This window comes from Pteropus vampyrus, unplaced genomic scaffold, assembly GCF_000151845.1.
Source record: "Pteropus vampyrus isolate Shadow unplaced genomic scaffold, Pvam_2.0 Scaffold111, whole genome shotgun sequence".
In the NCBI taxonomy this organism is placed as follows: domain Eukaryota; kingdom Metazoa; phylum Chordata; class Mammalia; order Chiroptera; family Pteropodidae; genus Pteropus; species Pteropus vampyrus.
Genome location: NW_011888892.1, coordinates 2279264 through 2300536, shown reverse-complemented (window position 1 = coordinate 2300536; position 21273 = coordinate 2279264). Strand labels below are relative to the sequence as shown.

At 51.6% G+C, this 21273-nt stretch overlaps 1 protein-coding gene across 1 annotated transcript in view; it reads left to right on the top strand.

The window, feature by feature from the left end:
- The window catches only part of ADAM12 (ADAM metallopeptidase domain 12), a 298271-nt gene that overhangs the window by 254032 nt on the left and 22966 nt on the right, over positions 1-21273 (top strand). Inside the window, exons 16-22 of the mRNA XM_023533770.1 lie at positions 7336-7444; positions 7545-7743; positions 9854-9931; positions 12577-12685; positions 16018-16153; positions 17037-17145; positions 18973-19152. Coding sequence (XP_023389538.1) covers positions 7336-7444; positions 7545-7743; positions 9854-9931; positions 12577-12685; positions 16018-16153; positions 17037-17145; positions 18973-19152 — 920 coding nt within the window. The remainder of the gene's footprint in view (positions 1-7335; positions 7445-7544; positions 7744-9853; positions 9932-12576; positions 12686-16017; positions 16154-17036; positions 17146-18972; positions 19153-21273) is intronic.

Below are 21273 nucleotides of genomic sequence, written 5' to 3'. Positions count from 1 at the left end.
TTCATCTTTGGACCTGACCAGCTGCCAGCCCTGGCCTCCTTGCCTGCTGGGCTGGGAGGGCGCCCAGGCAAGCTTGGGGTCTCATGGTCTCAAGCTGGGCGAATGCCTTGCAATGACAAGCAGAAAGTAGGCACTCACTATACACGTGTCGAATGGTTACATGGGCTCCGAATGGTTTAGTGACTTCAGACATCTTTCAGCCAAGTAAGGTCACCTTGGGACAGTGGCTACGGCTGCAGGCCAAATCTTCATGGCATAAAGCGTCCCTAGTGGCTGTCCCTTCCCAGCCTTTCTCCAGACTCGGTCATCTCCCCTTCTTGAGTTACGGGGGACGTTATAATGCTCCCTTCCAGGGAGCAGTCTGTGGCCAGAGCACACACAGCACTTGGAGCCTCGAGAATGGAATGCACTCTTCAGCGTCCTGCTGTATGATGGCGTCTGGCCTCAATTCCAAAGTGAGGTCAGATGGAGCGCCACAGCTCTCTCTCCGGCCACCACCACTGTGTGACTCAGCTGGCCACAAGCCTTTGATTCATGGTGACCAAGCCTGGTATTTATTATCTCATCAGATTAGTTCTTCTCAAGCTGCCTGACCAGAATGAGAGAGAGAGAGAGAGAGAGCTAGACAGGCAGACAAACCGACAACCTGACTCATGGACTGAGCTTTCCAAAAGCGAGAGCAGCAGGAAGTTAGTTACCTGCTTTGAACTTTCAATGTCCTGTGGCCAAGGGCGAGGCCGGAGGCCAGCCTGCAGGGGACCCCACGCCAGTTCCCAAGGAGGGGCCGCTGCCTGGAGCTCCCAGCTCTGTCCCTTCCCCGCCCTCACCCTGCTGACGGAGGAGACGCCTGCCTGGGCCGTGGTGGGTTTGCCGTGAGGGGGTTATCGCACGCAGACTAACCACCCCTGGCACGAGGGATGCTCAGAGCTCCTGGAAGCGACAGGTGTGGGGACCAGATTTAGGAAGCTACTTCGGGTTCGTGACTCTGAGCTTCAGTCTTCCTCGGCCAACCCCTTCTTCATACTTCCGACCCCACACGAACTCCCTCAGGAGGGCAGAGAATGTGTGTGTGCCACACCGGCCATGGCCCTCCGTCTTTGGGGGCTTCTCACCCCTTGCAAATGCAGTGTGTCCCTTCTCTCGGTTGGCATTGCTGCGTCATCGTCCAGTTCAAGGGCACGTGAGTTTCCCGTGGCTGCTGTAACAGATCGCCACAAACTTGGTGGATTACAGCCACACACGTCTGTCATCGCATAGTTCTGGGGGTCAGAAACCCTAAGACGAAGATGTGGGCAAGGCAGGGCTCCTTCTGGGGGCGCTAGCGGAGACTCCATTTCCGGGTCTCAGCGGCCACCTGCACTCCTTGGCACGTGGTCCCTTCCTGCATCCCCAAGGCCAGCGGCACAGCATCTCCGAATCTCTGTCTCTCTCTGGCACCTCCTGCACTCACATCTCCTCTGACCCTCCTGCCTTCCTCTTATGAGCCTCGCGGACTCACCAGATTATCAGGACGATCCCTCCTCGCAATCACATCTTCGGTCCCTTTTGCCACACAAGGCAACATTGTCACAGGTTCCAAGGATAAGGGCACAGGCCTCTTTGGGGTTCTGTTTTCTGCCTGCCACAGGTGTTGCACAGACCACTGTTAGGCACGGTGACCGTCAGCAGATACTCGACCTCGTTGTGCCTCATCTATAGAATGGGGACAGCAGTGTGCCTGCCCCATGGGTATATGGTTGTCCTCTCACGTAGCTTAGTGTCTATTCTACGTGATATGTCACGTGTACTAGCATGCTGGGTGCACAGGACCCAGTAAATCTGTATTTGCAGGAAGCTCACAGACCAGTGAGCAAGATCCTTGAGTCCTGGGCCATCTACGGCTGTGATATGGTGGTGCATGGATGAGACGGGGGGTTCAGCCTGGCAGTGAGGGGGGTGGTGCTGGTGGAGTCAATCAGGAAGGCATCCTAGATGGAGTTGGCCTGGAGTAGTCATTTGCCAGGGCAGAAAGTAAGGGTATTTCCTGCATATAGAACAGCAGAGGTCAAGGCACACGGGGACCATGGGGCCACTTCAGGGACGTGCGGGCAGGTCTGCTTGTCTAGAGCTTGGGCTGTGGCCTGGAGGAGAGCAGAGATCTTCATGTCACCCCATCCTCTTATTCATTAACTGTTCTTTGCTATCCTGCTATTATAAGATGCTGACTCAAGAGCGCTGTTTATGCCAGAGTGACATACTTTCCACAGCTCCTGTACGCTCCTGCCTGGACCTGGAGTAGGGTCAGGATGTGACTGTCACAGTCCCGGGGGGCGGAGGGAACTTCCTCGGCCAGGCCCCTGGCCAGCTAGACGCAAGGGGCTGAGAGCGTTTGAACGCTGGTTGGCTTGAATTCGCTTTCGGGATTCAGGAAAGGAAAACTTACTGATGAGGATGCACTTGCAATATCTTGTTTTCCCATCCGTCCACGAATGCTCTGAACACCAGGCGTCCCTGGGCTCTTGCTCTGCCGGCCCATGCCATTTGCCCCCAGGTGACCTGGCCGAGTTAGTGACTCATCCAGGACTCTCCAGTTACAGTCAGGAAGTCGGTTACTCACTCTGCAGATCTGGCTGCCCAAGACTAACCGGATGAAGCCGTTCCCTCCAGCCAGCCAGCCCCTTTCGAAATGGGCTCATCTCAATCCAAAATAATCCTGCTTTTAAATCTTTCTACAACTAAGATGATAAAAAATTCAAAACCTATGCCCATACCTCCTTAACTGGCAAAGTAATACACTTTCAGACTCTCTCTTTAGTTTTTTGCTACATTTGTTTCTTTTTCAAATTATTGCTGATGATGATCTCATTGGCTAGGAGTTTAATTTTTTTTCCCTCGCTGATTTTGCACCCACGAATCTCAACGTTTTATATGTTGATGTCAAACACGTCAATGTTATCAGCAGTTCAAACTGCGACTTGTATTTAGTCGTCCTTGTCCAGCTTAGTCTTAATAGCCCGAAGATTTTCTGTCAATGCGACACGACCTTTACTCCCTCTGAAATACAGCTAAATATTTTTCTTCAGGCAGAAAATTTACTTTTGCCAACGCTGTTTATCTGAAACACTAGCATGGGCACAGGAAACAGTACTTGGAAATCGGTCTTGCAGATGACTGTATGTCTAGAGCCACAAACATCGTGCGTCGGGGAAGTCCCGAATTATGTCCATTTTATCTATTTTATCACTCACTGGAATCTCGTGCCACCCGATTCATGCGGTGTGAGCTAGCCAGACGATTTTTATGAGCTGGTAAGTATTGAGTATTTATTTGTAAGGCCCATTTCAATGAGTTCAGTTTATCATAACACACCCGGAATAGTGCATTCGCTCATCATCTACAGCTACGGCGGCTGCAGAGGGCAAGAAATTGTTCCAAGAGCCATGTTGTTTGGGAGTCAGGAAAGTCTTCCTCCCACCGTGAGAGAAGGAAAGGGTAAACTTTGTTTCTTTAGGCTTCGTTTTCTGATTGAAGCGGAGATCGACTTGGGGAAGCGAGACAGGGGAGCAGAGAGAGCACCAGACCCTCCGGTTGTTTCTAGAAGTGCCCGTCTGTGGACGTTCGTGGCGGGGAGAAGGAGCCGATGGGCCTGAAGAACATTTGCATAATGGAGTCATTTTAAGGAAAGATTAGAGCAAGTAAATTGTGGGCTTAAATCAAGATGTCATCATGTCTCTTTCGAAAGACATAATGACACTGGGAAATTCCAAACTACGATTACAAATAGAAGTTATATCACTTGGAAGATAAAACTAGAAATGAAAACCCAGCGCTTCCTATATAATTATAAAATACAGTGGAATGTCAAAACTCCCTCTGAAAGACTCGGTTTTATCTTTGGATAATGACAAAACCTGTACGTGTTCCATCGTTAAGAAGTCTCAGGCTGTAAATTGATGCCGCATAATAGTGGTTAAGAAGACGTCATTTTTTTTTCAAGGGAGAGACATGAACCCTCTTGTCTTCGTGAAAACATGAAGACAGGCATTTTTTAAGTGCAGTAGTGTTGAACAAATTTGTGCTTTAGAACACCTTATGAATGGATAGGAGTCATTTACCGTAAGTCATCTACGGTAGATGTCAGGTGGCCTCTAACACACAAAAGTGACATGGAAGACTTTGCTGGACCTCGTCCACTGTCCGCACTGGCCTTGGCAGGTTCCACAGCCCAGGCGCTCACCAAGTTGTCTCTGGGTTTGTGTCTCCACATCTGTTCCCTTTGCCGATGTTTTTCTTTAAGCAAGAGCTGCCTCAGCTCCCGAGGTCAGCACGGAGACCCCAGAACGAGGTCTCCTGCTTACGAGGTTCCTCACTTTGCCTGAACTTGAAGGAAACGGTAGTTGCTCTTTGCAGCAAGTACAAGGTGTCTCGTCATGAACTCACATCTTTGCCCTCATAAGACAGCATGGTGATACTTCACTGGGCGAAAATCCAGACTCACAGGACAGAGAAGCCAGGAGATGCGTCCACCTACCTAAGATGCTTTGTTCCACAGAAGTCACAGTTGATTTCCTCTGGGGAGGCCACTGAAGACATGTCTTTCCCCAGAATGCTTTGCCTGTGGCTTTTCTCTCGTTTGTCCTTGGACTGCACCCGGTCTGCACAGGCCTGAGGCGCCGTCCCTGCCCTCAGGGGTTTTGTCAGGCAGGAGATTTGGGACATCGCAAGGCAAGAGCAAGTGTAAGTAGGAGGAGGGGACAGCCCTACGGGAGGGATGAGAGGAGGAGGCCTGACCCCGGCCTCGGGGACGGCAGTGATGGAGGGAGTTCCTGCAGGACACAGTCAGGTGCAGAGGGACACAGCAGCCAGGACCCTCCCACTGGCTCCAGTGGCATTCCAAGGAGGACTCTGATTACCTGGCTTCAGTCACGTGCTGGCCTTGGCCCAGTCATGTGACCAGTGGCCTTGGAGCACTCTGGCCAGACGCTCATCCATTTGGCATTGGGGAAAGAAACAGCCCACCTGAACCAGATAAAATGGGTTTTCCGTAAGAAAAGAGTTCTGTTCCCAAAAAAAAAAAAGGATCTGGGAGAAGTGTTTGGTGACATGAACAGGTGAACTGCCCCGGAACCTACCTGCAGCGTCCTGCACGCAGCTTGAAACGAGGTGGGACAGCAGGAGGCGCTGTGACCCGGGTCGGGCCTCGACAGTTTATGTACTTCTCAGACGAGTTTGTTTTTCAAACTCCTTGGCCTTTAAGCATCCACGCACAATTTCTCACCCAGCTTGAAGACCCCAGGGTAGGAAACGCCAACCCCCTGGACGAGAACAAGCACTGTAAACAGAGTCCTGCTCCATCCTCCTCCACCTTCTGCCCCTCAGCCCCCACCCCAAATTAACAGCGGTTTCAGAGTATTGATGAAAGCTGGTGAAAGTTTTCAGTCCCTGACAGGTTTTCCTCTAAGACGTTTACCCTGAGCAGACTGCCCAGAGCCACAGCCCGTGAGGCCATTGTTTTCTTCACAGTGCTCCACCACTGGGCTTCAGGGGACAGAGTCACATGTTTGTTTTCTGTCTGACCTTGCAATTTTAAAGCAAGCAAGAGTGTTATCCCAATTGCTCAGCACTATACCCCCAGCGCCCAGCAGAGAGTAAGTGCCAAATAAATGTGTGTGTAATGGAAGCCTGCAACATGAGGGGAGGATGGAGGATGGAGGGTGGAGGATGGAGGGTGGAGGGTGGGTGGGTGGTGGGTGGGTAGGTGGATGGATGGATAGAAGGAAGAAAAGACAGAGAGAAGGAGAGACAAAGCCAGACAGACCGGCGATGTATCCATAGGGTCCATGCAAATACAGAACTGCCGAGTTTCTGGTATTCATGTGCCAGGCTTTTCAAACCGCTTTGGTCAGTTGGATCTAGGTACTTCGATCAAAGTCCCATCAAACAGGATTAATTGAAGTGCAAAGTGCGGGCTCAAGGTGGAGGCTCACCGACCCCATCCCTCTCCCCTCCAGCAAGCAGATGAAAAAGAGGAGGGCAGAATGGGGAAGAAACAGGGTAGGAAACAACAGGCGGGCGCCGAGTGTGTCAGCGGTGTGGTCCCGCCGTGAGCAGAGACGTGAATCTGGGGCGCAGAGAAAGGAATGTGAGGCTGGGGAACCGGAGACCTTGCCTCTTTCCGTGAATGGCGTTCGGTTTGGGGTGATGACCAAATGGAGTTTGGAGAGGCCTCTCCAAAATGGTTTAAAAAACAGAGTGGGACAATGAGAGCCCAGGATGGGGGCGATTTAGTGCAGAGGCCACTGGCTGAACCCATTACCGATCTCAACTGTTGCAAAGGTTTTGGTTTGATTTATCCGATTGTTTGTTTTAATGAGATGCTGATGACATCTGCTCGTAGCTGAGAAGAGGGATTGGGGACAGGTTGAAGAAAGATGGATGTTTTTAGTGCTAAGAACAACTTGCCCCCTGGGAGAACATTAGATTGGTGTCTTACATAAGCCTTGGAAGGCAAATGGAGCCCCCGTTGTTGGGAGTGGAGACAGGCAAAGTCTGCTGGCATCCCAGCAGATGAGAGGAAGCACCCAGACAGCACACCCACGTGCGAGAGAGGGCAGGCCAAGGTCACAGCACAGGGCACAGTTTACGGTGATGAAAGCAGAGCATTTCTCCAAATTTCTCAGACAGTCAATAGAGGTCGCTGGGCCTAGGGTCCGAGGGCCCCCCAAGGCTTCGGCAGCGCGAACCCCACGGCGTGTTTTCTCTGTCCCTGGTCGGAAGATGTGCTAGAAATGGCCATCCCCTGAGCTCTCTGGCTCCCGTGTTCCTTCGACTAGCAAGGCCATGCTGTGGGGAGCGGCTACCGGGTGTTACGCCTCCACGGCCTCCGACGGGAGCCTCTGCCTTGCGAACACGGTGGGGCTCTATGAGGTGAGAGCGCCCCGTGAGATCTCTGCGTTCTCGTTTGTTCTCTCTCACTGGCTCCCCACGTTAGTCATTCCCCCTCGCAGCTGCTGGAGCTTGCATTTTCTCACCGGAACTGTGTGGGATGTGGTGAGAGAGAGAGCCAGCTTGCCCCTGGTCCTGCAGCCAGCCAGCCACCCCCTTTCTCTGCAGATCGGGTCTGACCCCACTGCCAGGCCTCGCGTCCCGAGAGGCTGCACGTGCCACCGGCCCGAGCTGAGCTGAGAGTGGAGGCCCAGCCCCCACCGCCGGCTCCTGTCGGGCATCTGCCAAGACGCCCGAGAGGCCTTTGGATGCAGAACACTCCTCCCCTTAACCGGGAAGCCCAGTGCCGTCCAGAGAAAAATACTAAAATTACTTGCAGGAGGTGATGGTACTGTTTTGCTTCTGTTTCAGGCGCTAAGCCCGCTCCTGGGATCTGCTTTGAGAGAGTCAACTCTGCAGGTGACCCTTACGGCAACTGTGGCAAAAGCTCCAAGGGTTCCTTTGCCAAATGCGAGCTGAGGTATGGAACCGGCCACGCCATCACTTGGAGCTCCCCGCATCGTGTCGGGTGGGTTCCAAGCCTCCCCTCTCTGGGGGACCGTTTCTTCTCGCCCTTCCAGAGACGCTAAATGTGGGAAAATCCAGTGTCAAGGAGGTGCCAGCCGGCCGGTCATTGGTACCAATGCCGTTTCCATAGAAACGAACATCCCGCTGCAGGAAGGAGGTCGGATTCTGTGCCGCGGGACCCACGTGTACTTGGGTGATGACATGCCGGACCCGGGGCTCGTGCTGGCCGGCACGAAGTGCGCGGATGGAAAAGTAAGACCCCAAAGCGCGATGCTCACTCGCACTGTAAGACTGGAAGGGTGCCCGCTGCAGAGTGTCTTATCCAAGAACTGAGTTATGAGGTCGGTTTGGTTTCCTAAACTCCTTCTGAGAACTCCCTCTCTGGAATCTGGTTCTTTGCACCTAGAAGAAAAAGTCAATAAATCCCAGAGATTTAGACTCCATTTCAATGTGGGCCATTGAGATGCAGATTTGGGGAAACCAAGCTTGTTTTCGTCAGTCCTTTAGTGTTCAGAAGTCATTCCCGCTCTCTGGGTGTCTGAGGGTTTCCAGCCAGGAAATTACTTTGGAAGGAAACACTGGAGCCCATGATATTGTTCTTGGAAATGTGGCCTTGGTTCTTGGCACGGAGTTGCTGGGGACTTGTTCTCACCTGGAGAGAATGAGAAGTCGGGTACATTTTCAGAGACCCCCGTAGAGAGAATAGGGAGGCGAAGAGATGGGATAAGCTTAACACCAGGAGTGAGTTCCTTTGGAGACTGGGGGAAATGTAGACTGAGATACTTGAAGGTTTAGAAATAAAGTCAAAAATGAAAAAAAAAAAATGTTTGAGATTTTTCACATTCTGCCATGTTGATTTTTCTTCACCAAACTTTCTCATCAGACTAAATGACAGCAAGTTAATAAAATATTTTAGGACAGAAGATGAATCAACCTCCACATGATTTTTTAGGACCCCGTTATGAATCACTCGCTAACATGGACGTCACAAAGTAGGAAGAAAAATGCACATTCAGATCCTTTCACAGAGTCCCCAGGGCAGGAATTTCCTCTGTCACCCCTCTTTCCCCCAGACACCCTCAGCCACAAATGCTTTATCTTTGAGGAAGTAGGATGATACGTGAAGCCTGTCATACACTCTGGCCGTCTCCCGAGCCACACACGTTAGCTCCTAGTCAGGCCTCGACGTTAGAATGACTGCTTTTAACCCTGCGGTCTTAAACAACCAGGGCCAGGTGCATCTGAACACTGGAATTCCAAGGACTCGGTTTATCGATGAGTTTTTGCTTCCCGTGCAAGCTTAAATGAACTTTGATCTCTGTTTCTCTGAAAGCCATCTTTAGCCTTGGTGTGGGTTTGGAGAGCAGCACCTAGACGCTGTGATTCGGACTGGGGTTCTGGTGTGTTAATTGCATCCTCGGACCATTTCTTGTATCAGCTGGAATGTGACAGTCCTCTTAGCCAAGACTGCCACCCGCCTGGAGCTGCTCACGCCGGCACTTTCTCCAGAGAGCATTAATTGTGCCTTACACAAGCATTTGGGATCGGACGGTGAACTTCCCGTAGGAAGGTTCTACTTGATTTAAAAATGCTTCTGCGATCGAAAAATTAGGCTTTTCTTCTTTTGACTCCACTAATTTGTAGCATCTTATGGGAGATAAAGGTCCTGATCCCTTGAGTCTGGAGTATATTATGCACCTTTGAAATGAAACTAAACTCTTTCAACCAACCCGGTGTCATTAGCAAATGACTGCCTCTGCAGGGGCTTGATAAATACAAGGGGGCCGTCTGTTTTCCTCTGCTGAGCTTTTCTGTTGATGGTTTATGTCATCGGTGATAGCACTTGTCAGTCAGTGTTTTGGAAAAGTTCCCATATTTCAATATCTCCCTTAAAAGGTTCCTGGACCCTGAATTCTTGGAGTCTCTGAGTCTGTGCAGGCCCCAGGATAAGGACTGGTCCACTTCATCCGCTCCTGTATCTTTTAATGGGGACGGGGGGATGGGGGGAGGGAGAGATGCTGCAATACATAGATTTCATTGCGAGCTTCCAACAAAAATCACGAGAAAATCAGTTATCAGAATTTCAGGATCACCTGAAACCGTATAAAATGCTATGAGAGTCTAAAAGAACTCAGTGGCATTCACACCGAGCTGAGTCCCGACATGCGCCGGGCTGGGCGGCGGGCGGCGCGGTCCATGTCCCAGCGGAAAAGCGTGTCCTCTTGCTGCATCCACGTCACCTGAAGGGAGGTCTTTGTCCCCAAACTTCCCGCGGCCTGCCCTTTTTAAATGCACAGACACGTGCGTGCGCGTTGCCTCGCAGGTGTACTGAGACGTTTGCTGTGTTTTTCTCCTTCTGTAGATCTGCCTCAATCGTCGGTGTCAAAATATTAGTGTCTTCGGTGTCCACGAATGTGCAAAGCAGTGCCATGGCAGAGGGGTGAGTGCACCGGGCTGGGCTGCCTTTGTTAGCCAGTCCGTAACAAATGAAGCACTAAGTCATTTATTTGTTGAGGCTTTCGCAATTCATACGTTTTTAAAAATATAGCAGCGTCTTCTCAATATTCTAAAGACCATTCCTTTCCTTTGACCTTTTCGTAGCAATGGCAAATGTGAGTTTTATTTAACAAAGAAAATCAGATTGAGCAGTGATTATCTTTCAAATTAACACTCATGATTTTTTTTTAAAAAGGACTTTGTCATCTTCAAAGTAATTTTAAGCCTAACCTTTCCTCGTGGAGAGTTTTGCAATAGCGTTGCAAGCTGAGCTATGTCCTTTTTACAACCGAGATTCGGAATGTGTCTGAACTGAAATGCTTCCAGAAAGAATTAGGACAGAGAAGACAGAACATACTGACCACATGTTCCCGAAATCACATACGATGGCTTTCAACTAAGGAAGGCTGTTATTTTAGTTCAGAGACTCTTTAGGGCAGAAGAGGACTCTAATTGTTTACAATATAATTTATTTTTCCTGACGGGCTTCATTATTTCCAATGGAATCATATTAATCTCGATTAGCCATGCCGGTGGTTCATGTGTTTTGCTGAAACCTTTTCTACAGAAATCGTGCTCCAAATTCTATTTTTAAAACTTGCAGACACTTGCCAACGATTCGAACATAGAATTATGGGGTTTTTATATAATTACCGTTGTGCTGTAACCATAAAACATGGCAGCGCCACCTCGGATTGAACGGAGCTGACTGTCAACATGAAGCAGAATCTTTTTCTGCCTTCACCGGATCACAGGTTTCTTCCTAGTGGCTATAAGATCAGTGCAGCCTTTTTACTGCACTGATGAGGCAGCTCTGGCTCAAGTTGGGGTGACAACGTGTCCAAGGTTACATGACCACTTAATAGCAGCGCCGGCTCAGGGACGCTGGACTTCTCACCTGCCAGCCTCCCCGGGGAACCATTCTCCGGGCAGGTGAAGCAGCTGCTGTGACTTGGCAACAAGTATCCCGACCACCGTCCCGCCCCAGTGACACCTGGCTCACCAGCAGCACCTGCGGGGTGCGGGGGGCGGGGTGCTAGCACTTCTCTCTCTGCACCACCTGCTGCAACGTGACCTCGATGACCACCCGGCAGTGGGAGACTGTGCAAAACAGCGTGGGCAGGACCGTGCCTGGGCCCGGGGGGTGGTGCACCTGTAGGGTCTTTGAAGAAGCCAGAGGTACACCGTTGGCTGTGCCACGTGGCAGCTAATTCTGCTTAGTCATAGTTTTGTAAAAAGATACTTTCGCATTTACATCCTCACTGTTTTATTTGAAGCAATTGAGGCAGGGGGTTGATTCATCAAAAAAAAAAAAAATCAGCGAAAGCAGAGAAATATCACAAATGAGACATATACTCCAAACATTTTATTTGGCCTTAAAATACAGAAGTGTGTATTTGACCCCAACCAGTAACATCTAGATACGGGGCTGAGGCCTCCGGGCAGGTGGAAGCTGCCGTGCGAAGCTCGTGTCCTTAAGTGGAAGGCAAACTCAGACACTCGGAAGACACTGCGCCGCGGTCCATCCCGCAGCGGCCCCGCCCATCCCAACTGGTCAGAAATTCTTCTCGGTGACTCGCCTTTACCCAGTGTTCCCAAAGCGTCGGGCTAATTGTCGTAGAAACAATTGTTCCCATGCTCACATGCCATTGGTTCACGGAGCAGGTCAGTGAGCTGCACATGCAACAAGCACAGGAGCAGCAGGTGACCGGGCGGCCGGAGTGGCCCCTCCGGGACTGCAGCCTCCACAGGTTGCTTGCTCAGGGAGCTGCCTCCTTGGGCACCCTTTCCCGTCACGCCAGAGCCGTACTCCTGTTTCGCAGGGACAACAGCTCTTGGTTATGGTGCCCACGGGGCAGGGCCGGGAGCCAGGAAACTGCCACCGGGAGACTCTGCAGGAAGGAGGCGGGCATCCCAGGCCAGAGATAAGGGAGCGGGCTCAGAGGAAGTGTCCCTTCTGTGGTATCAGGAAACAGGCAGCCCAGCTGTCGGCGCGTGTGGGACCCAGGTCACCCGGGTCACCCAGCCTCGCCGAGCCGCGCATCTGCAAATGCCCAGGCTGGTCAGGCCCGCTCAGTGTCCACGTCCCCGAAGCCAGGCCCCTCTTCACCGCAGAGACGGCTTCTCATCGTGGCCAGATGCGGACAGTTTCCTGGGTGTACACGAGAAGGGGCGGAAGGGAGTGGCGGAGCCCTGTCTCCATGTCGCCTGACGGCAGCTGACAGGCACGTCAAGGGACACGTGTAGCCTCGGGCTCTGGTCTCCCCTGTGTGGAGCTGTGTTTTGGGCTTGTTTCCACAGGGACTGAGTCTGACTTTAGGGTGGAGATGGGGCCTTTGCTTCGCCGTGGCACCCAGGGCGGGCTCAGAGACTCCCTGCTGCCGCTGCCGCAGGCGGAGGGGCCCTAACTCTGCCGCAGGTGGAGGTGCCCTAACTCTGCCGCAGGTGGAGGGGCGCCCTAACTCTGCCGCAGGCGGAGGGGCGCCCTAACTCTGCCTCAGGTGGCGGGGCGCCCTAACTCTGCTTCTGCCGCAGGTGGAGGCGCCCTAACTCTGCTTCCCTCTTGTCCTCCCCCCCGCCACTCGGAAGGTATGCAACAACAGGAGGAACTGCCATTGCGAGGCCCACTGGGCGCCCCCTCTCTGCGACAAGTCTGGTTTCGGAGGGAGCACGGACAGCGGCCCTATCCGGCGAGCAGGTTGGTGGCGACAGTGCATCCGGGCAGTGGGCGCCGAGCTACTGGGGGGCAGTGGGAAGCCGGGGGGACCTTTCCAGGGAAGACGGGGTTCTCACCAGCCATCGATGTGGGTGCAGGTATCACCCCCAGGAAGCAGAACACTCGGGTGGGCCAGACACAGCCCCAGACCTCTCTCTGTTCCCAAATCCTCCGCCGTCCTCGTCTGCTCTTTCAGAGACCCCTCGCTCTGCCTCAGCTGAGCAGCCGGGTTCGCCACTTTGAGCCTGGGACGCTTTCCTCAGCCAAAGTCGCTTCAACGGTGGACTGACGAATGGGTATAAGACTGCAAAGGCCGGTCCCTGTGCACCAGGACCAGCAGGTGTGGAGTTCAGTGCATTTTAGGATTCTTACCAGAAAGACACCGTCCCCTGAAATGAAGGGGTGGCCTCAGCGGCGGTGGCAGCTTGCATTTACAGGGCAGCCGTTAGGCACAGGCACCACGCACGGCATCTTATGCTGTCTTTACAAATAAAGGACCAGACGCTCAGGGAGGTTAAGTCACCGGCCCAAAGTCCTACAGCTCAGATGGAGACTCAAGTCTGTCCATCCCCAGTGACGGCCCTAAGAGCAGCTGTGCTTGAACCCTCAGTCCTGTGCTCCTCAGGTGACGCTGGGAAGTGGTCTCCCAGGGCTGTGCTCTCTCTGAGCTCCTGTCGGGCAGCTCAGGGCCAAGTCTGAATGATGGAGGAGGAGAAAAGGCTCAGGGAGCCCGCACTGGGCATGGCCGGGCACCCAGGGGCAGGCGGGAAGTTAACGAGCCCCCTCGTGCTGCCACCTGGGTGCTCACCTGCGCCCCCCGTGACGCTCAGACTGTGGCCAGTGCTCCTGCAGAGGGCGTCACCGGTCCCCAAGTCCTGCTGACACTGGCAGTGTTGAATCAGCAGCTTTGCCACCGTTGCCATGACAACAGACACAACACAGCTCTGCGGGGCAGGCCGTGAGAGCAGCCAGCATTCAGGAGGGAAGGACGCACCTAGCAGGCACGTCTGCAGGAACGGCGCCATCATGAGGAAGGCAGCGAGTCCCCGCCACCCTGCTCCGCTGTGGCCGTGTCTCCACGTTGGCCCCGCTGCGCTGTCAGGCCGGGCCCCACAGCGGGCACACGAAGGACCGGCGTCTCACCCTCTCGCGAGCATCCCGCCCAGGGCAGGGGCAAGGCCTGACCCAGCGTCCCCTCCCCTCGCAGACATCTCGGCCTCGGGGACCGGTCTTTTGCTACACCTCCATTTTTTAATGTGGCTCTAAGCATTTGTCGTACAGAAATAGCAGACGCCTAGTTTCTCATGGGCGGGAACCTGCCGCCCATTCCACACTCAAGCTGACGGCACACGGAGGACGTGGATGAGGCAGCAGGGACCGGCCAGCGCGCCACGTGTCTCCCTTTGGCGTGGACACGCCTGACGAGTGGAGCTCAGGTCCGAGGGCTTCCGAAAAGCCTAGGAGCCCACAGAGCCCTCGTCATCGCAGCAAGTAAGACTATTAAACAGACGGAAACCGAACGGCCTAACTCCATCCACTCCGCCGTCACTTCATAAAAGGCAGCGCGTTGAGACACCTCCCCAGCCGCGTGCGGAAAACAGGCTTCTCGGGAGAAACCAGCCGGAGGCTGCGCCCCTCGAGGCCCCGCCCTGCGCCTCGCGGCCCCCCGTGGTCCGCCGCTCCTGGCCGGGCCGTAGCTCGGTCATTTATGAAGCAGGTACTTCTCGAGCATCAGCCGCATGCCGGCCACTCATGGGTCCTGGAGAGACAAAGCAGACGCGGCGCGGCAGATGGGACGGGCGACGGTGAGACCCAGAGACGTAAAGCGATGGGCCGGACGCAGGGGCAGGCTCCACAGGACACGGCGCTTGTGCGGGACGGAGAAACGAGGTGTCGGGGGCATGGGGTCACCAGGTTTGTGCCTTGGGCAGCTGGACGGATGGCGCCGCTGTCCATGAAAACAGGCAGCTGGGGATGCGCCAAGTTCAGGGGCCCAAGTCAGAGTCGGGGTGGATAAACGGACAGGACGTAGACCTAGGGGTGGGTTTTAGGAAACTGGAAATCGTGATGCAAGACCCTGGCTACTCATTTTTTAATGAGCTTCGTTACGAGAGAACAGACCTCCTGCCAGAGGCCCTGGGAGGGCCGGCTCGCCGCCTGTGAAGAAAAAATGACCTTTTAGCCAAAAAAACAGGAGCCATGCTTTTCTGGTAATACTGACAAGTGACTCAGGCTGTCAGAAGTTGACCGTGTCAGTCAGGCCCGGACACGTCTCTGACAGGACAAAGTCCAGAGCAGAGAGGGACGAGCCATCCTTCCCCAGCGTGGGGGCCGGTGACGCTCTGGTCCGCGGCCGCGAGCACTGGTCAGAGGCGGGGTGAGAGCGCCTGGGCAGTGGAGGTCACGTCCACGGCCAGTGGCAGCAGCCTGAAAAGGTGGCCGTGCCCCAAGTGCAGGAAGCACGCCCTGACTGTCGCTGGTGGGAAAACAGACCAGTGGACCGGGGTCCTTGCTCTCGGGGAGCTCACGGCCCAGGCGGAACTGCAGACGGGGCTCCCCTGACTGCCGGCATTGCAGGGGCCTCCCCAGACGACCTCGACCGCGGCTGCAGAAGGACCCAGCACCCTTGAGGGGTCTCAGCGTCTTCACACCAAACGAGATGGGATCAAATCACTGAAAGGGCGAAGTTTCCTCAGAGAGGATAAGCCGCGTCCCCCCGGAGGAAGGCTTTGCCCTCAAGCTGGGTTTCTAGTCCCCGTAATGACAGAACGAACCCCACGGGCATTTCATTTAAGCGATGAGTTTCCTTTTTCTTTCTCTCTTTCTTTTTCATCTTCTAATTTAGCAGTATTCGGAAATAAGGAGTCTCGGTCTAAAAAAATATAAGAAAGAACAATAGAAGAGACTCCAGCACTAAATAACGAGAGGAGGAAGGAGCCCGCAGTAGCACGTTTGTGATGGGGGCTGGACAGGATTCACTTTGGAGATGCTTTAATTCCGACGTCACTTTAACGATGGCTCCCTGCGGCCACCATTCCCCTGCTGTGGTCACGCCTAAGGGAGTCTGTGTGGCCAGGGCTGTGCTCCCACCTCCCGGGCTGTCTTCCTGTTTGCAAGTTCCAGACTTGTCAGGAACGGATGATGGCAGCACAGCCTGAACCTCAAACGTGGCCTCTGAGCATCGCTCGGGGATTTACATCCTTCATTCCTGTGTCTGCCTTCAAAATCCGCTTGGCTGTAAATGTCGCCATTTGCTACTTACCGTATCTCATTATGACCGCCTCCTTCCCTGAGCCAGATGCGTTTTGTTTCAGATAACCAAGGTGTAACCATAGGGCTCCTGGTGACCGTCCTGTGTCTTCTCGCTGCTGGATTTGTGGTGTATCTCAAAAGGAAGACGTTGATACCACTGCTGTTTACAGATAAAAAATCGGCCATTGAAAAGCTCAGGTACCCGGGTCTGGGTCATCTCTTCAGAAATGGCGGTTGAAAAGATGCGCGACCAACGGTTCCCGCCTCGTTTCCCTTAGCGAAGAAGAGGTCAGATTTTCCAGAAAGTAAAACCAGCATTTGGGGTTTTTTCATTTCTGTTAGAGCAGCTGCCCCCTTTCCTTCCCCTTCAAACTATTTGCCGCTTTTTCCATAAATAAGTGGCATGTTGAGGACTCTGTGACGCGTTTTCCCCACGCTTGCATTAGTAATTTCTAGAAGACATGGGATGTTAAAGCTATTTTCTTCGGAGGGGGTAGCTTTTGATTCAGATACATTCAGACAGTATTGCTGAAATGCCAGCTTTAAACACAATGACGTCGATGGCCGTGCCACCCTGAACAAGTCTGATCTCGGGAGCTGAGCAGGGTCGGGCCTGGTTAGTACTTGGATGGGAGACCACCTAGGAAGACCAGGTGCTGTAGACGTAAAAAAAATTAAATAAATAATAAGGGATTGTAAGCTGACAAGGTCTTTGCAATCTGTGAGGTCAACCAAGGGTTGCTGCGCCTAAAATAAATAAATAAACAAATACACACACACACACACACACACACACACACACACACACACACAGTGTCTCCCAGGTGACACAAAGCCTTGTTTCCAAGGATTGCAAGAACTAATTTAACAGAATCATGGCTTTGGGAACAAAAGAAAATCAATATTTGTTTTTTAATCTTGTAAGAGTGTTAGATAATTTTATTTTACCTTTGCAAGTTTACGCACACTGAGCTAAAAATAGGTAAATTGTTTTTTGAGGGTTATCGTGAACAAAACAGAAAAAGTTAAGTCAAGCAGAGGCGCCAGGCCCCTGACGAGCGTGTGTGGGCTTGTGTTGCAGGTGTGTGCGCCCTCCCCGGCCGTCCAGCGGCTCGCAACCGGGTCAAGCTCACCTCACCCACCTGGGCAAAGGCCTGTTGAGGAAGCCACCGCACTCCAGTGCACCCAGGGTAAGTGCTGGACGAGCGTGAGAGTTAGTGTGTGTGTAAAGACGTGGGTTTCTCCTGAGTGGGAATGGATCCTGGAGAGCCGTCTGTGAAGCGACGAGCCGGCACACTCAGTTCCACGAAGGCTTGCGAAGGGGCTGGCTAGGGGCTGGAAGGAGGCTCGCGGTGTGCTACCGAAGCGCCATGACGTCCCGCTGGGGCAGGTGACGTGCCCGAGTCATGTGGCACATCATGAGCCACTATCCCTCCGGTCACCTAGACCAGCCAAACTCCCGGGAGGCCCACTGGGTCCGCCTCCGAAGCAAGTTCCTGACACAGATCTCTGCCTATGGCTTCAGAATGCTGCCATCTGGGTCTGGGTGAGTTCCCTTGGGCCGCTGTCACCCCCGTGTATTTCTAAGAGTTATACTGGGCCCTCGGTCAGGCCCATTGTGCTCCAGCCCTGGGCCATGGACGCTCTGTCTGCTCTGGTTCCAAAGAGCTGGACCCTCCACCCAGAGTCCCTCCCAGCTCCCTGTTGCCATGTAACTTTCCTGCCACCTGGTGAATTATTACGAGATTCCACCCTGGTATTTAGTTTCTCCACCAAGTGTTTTTGATGTATCCGCAGAATTCTTGAATATTACATTCATTCACCAAGAGTCCACAAATTATAGCAGTGAACAGTGTGGGTGTCAAGACATGAAAAATGATTTTTTAAATCGTTATCACATATTTAGTGGGCAATAAACCAGTTTATCTCCCTTGATCTGAAAAGTGTAGAGGGTGGGGCTCCAAAGGAGGCTGCCGTTTCTGATGAGCGTCATCACCTTTCATCCCCAAACGTGGGACCACGGCAAGGGCACCTTCGTTTCTGAGAGCCAAACATGGGAAGTGACCCAAATAGCCGTCCATCGGTAAAAAGATAAATAAATTTTCGTATTTTTACACCATGAAATGCTACTCGGCAATAAGAAGGAATGAACTGTTGACATACACAGCATCATGGATGAACCTCGAAATAGTTATGCCAAGTAAAAGGCAGACAAGAAAGAGTATATGCTGCAGGATTCCACTTACATCAAATTCGAGAAAATGCAGACTAATTTACAGTGACAGAAAGCAAATCAGTAGTTACGGGGAAGGAGAGACGGGGAGGGGCGAGAGCGAGAGAAGCGATCTCTGGGGCCATGAATGTGTCATTATCTTGCTTATTGTGGTGGTTTCCTGAGTGTGGGAATGTGTCAAAAGTTACCAAATTGTACCTATTAAGTGCGTGCAATTCATCACTTGTCAATCATACCTCAGTAAAGCTGTTTGTAGAAAGGGAGGGAGGGGTGGAGGGCTCGGGGCACAGCCTCATGCTGTGTCTGTTCTCATGTGTCCCTAAAACCAGGGCGCCTTGCAGATCCTCCACCTGCCGGGCCCTAGCCTCAGCCCTGGCTTCTGGAAGCCTCCACCCTCCTGGCCCAGGAGATTTTCCAGGTTCTCCCGGAGCCCGGAGTGCACTGAGCAATGTCGTATTTTCGCAGACTCCTTCATGGCTCACTTAAGCTCTGGTCTGCATCTTCATACTTGGCACTTCCTCAGGTGCCCTGAACCTCTTCGTTAACGAATTAAACCAGTTTTTTAAAATCAGAAGTAGGCCCCTCTCAGATGGGTGGGGTGGGCAGAGCTGCCGTTGGAATTTCGAAGTTACACGAACAACAGATTCTATCCCAGGCAACTCCTCGGCCCCTTTCCCTTAGCCCCTTCGGCTCTGGCAGACTCATCGGCTGTGCTTTTGCTTTAAGGAATCACATAAACTTCTGGGAGACCAATACATCGTGGCTTTTTGCTTTGATCCCGCAGGACAATCCCAAGAGACCGCTGCAGTGTCTGAATGTTGACATCAGCAGGCCCCTCAAAGCCCTCGACTTCCCTCAGCCCCGTCCGCCCCCGCGAGTCCTCCCGCCCCTCCACCAGGCTCCCCGCGCGCCCGGCGTCCCCGCCAGACCCTTGCCAGCCAACCCTGCTCCCAGGCAGGCCCAGGTACGTCTTCAGCCACTGATTCGATGGACGCAGTACAAGTCCGAGTCCGGACTCTGCTGCTTGCTAACATCTGAACTTGGACGACATGCATGACATCTCGGTGCCTCTACGAGCTCCTCGGGTGGTTCAACGGGTAATCCACGTAAAGCATTCAGAGCAGTGCTCGGCAAATAGTAATGGTGTCACATTTTGTGTCATTATTAGTAATATTTTTATGTTCAGAGTAAGGACAGTGCCCGTGCAATTATCCTCTTAACCGTGGCACTTTTGAGAGTTGCAGGGGCACGATCAGTTATTAAGCCCGGACAATTAGGGGTGATAACGCGCCCGTGATTAGTTTCTATGTTTCGTTTTCAAATTATTTAACAAAAGTTTTACAGCCTGTTGCATTTCTCCATACCAGACAGCACTGTGTTGGGTCCCCTTTTCATGCTATTTTGGGGAGTAACAGTTTGTTTGTCATGACCATGAACATGATGTCATCTCACAATAGGAAACTGGGGGAGGGGTCAAAACAAGCAAATGAAAAGCACAAAGAGACGTTCGCTGGTAATTTTTTATGACCATCCTTGTTATATTTTTTTCTAGTAATTTTTGTAGATATACATTCACATGTGTATTTTTAACATAATTTAGATTATTCCGTATGAACACTGCTATATATACTTTTTTTTGCCTTGAAATCATTCCCATCTACCATGGCATTAAAAATTCTTGAAAGTGTTATCTTCACGATAGCACCGTACATGCACATAGAATACTTTTTTAACTACTTGTCAATTAGCGGGCGCGTTTGGATGTCTCGAATTTTTGCTATTATAAATAGCTCTGCTATAAAAGAGTAGATAAATTTTGGACCATTTTGTTTATTCCCTTAGGAGAGATTCCTAAAAGTGAAAATATTGGATTGAAAAAATGGTATGACCATTTTAAACCTCTTAATATGTAAACCAAATATTTTTCAGGACTGTTACATTCATTTATGTTCCAACATCGTTATAGGGCATCTGCCACACATAACTTTGCTAGTGCTGTTAACATTTCAAAGCTTCGCCAAATTGATACACAAAATGAAGTTTCATTGTTTTGAGTAGTGAAAGGGGACATCGAAGTTTCCAACTATACACGTGTCCCCTTCCAGTTCATCCGCTTTGCTTCGTGTATTTTGAAGCTCTGTTGTTTGCAATACACACAATTAGGGCTGTTGTGTCTTCCTGGTGAATTGACCCTTTTATCATTATTCGGTGTGTCTCTTTAGCTCTGGTGCTTAACTCTGTTCTAGAATCTACTTTATCTCGTATTAATATATCCGCTTCAGTTTTCTTTTGATTAGAGTGTGTAAGGAATGGCTTTTCCCACCTTTTTACTTTTAACCTACGTCATTTTATTTGAAATGAATTTCTCAGAGACAGCATTAGTCGGGTTGTATATTTTTTCGTCATTCTGTCACTGTCTTTTAATGGGTGTGTTTAGACCATTTACATTTAATGCAATTACTGACATGTTGGCCTTCGTCTACCATTTTAATATGTGTTTGTTCCCCTGATTTTTCTTCTGTTGTGCTCTGCTCTGAATTGTCATGGGTTAGTCGCACAGTTTTTAGCATTCCACGTTGATTTGTCCACAGGGTTTTCACGTGTTTGGATAGCTTTTTTTGTGTGGTTGCTCCAGGGTGGGGTTTCTCAACCTCGGCTTGATAGACATTTTGGCCTGGATGGATCTTTGTCGTATGAGACTGTCCTGCGTTATCACAGAACATTTAGCAGCATCTTGGTTTCTGCCAACTAGTGGCAGTAGCTCGTGTAATCTTGTCTCCCAAGGGACAAAAATCACCCCAACTGAAAACTGCTGCTCTAAAGATTACATTATATATACACATTTATCACAATCTACTAGTATCAATGTTTTATGTCTTCAGGTGGGATGTCAAAACTTTACCACCTGTTAGGTTCCTTTATCCTTCTACCCTTATGATATAGATGTCTTCAGTATTGCCCTGTTACACACTGAGAACCACTTCAGACGTTGTGATTTTTGCTTTCGACCATCAAGCGTCCCTTTTAAAACTTAAGAACAGTCTGCGGCATCTACTCATCCGCTCACCCTTCCCACCCTTTCTTC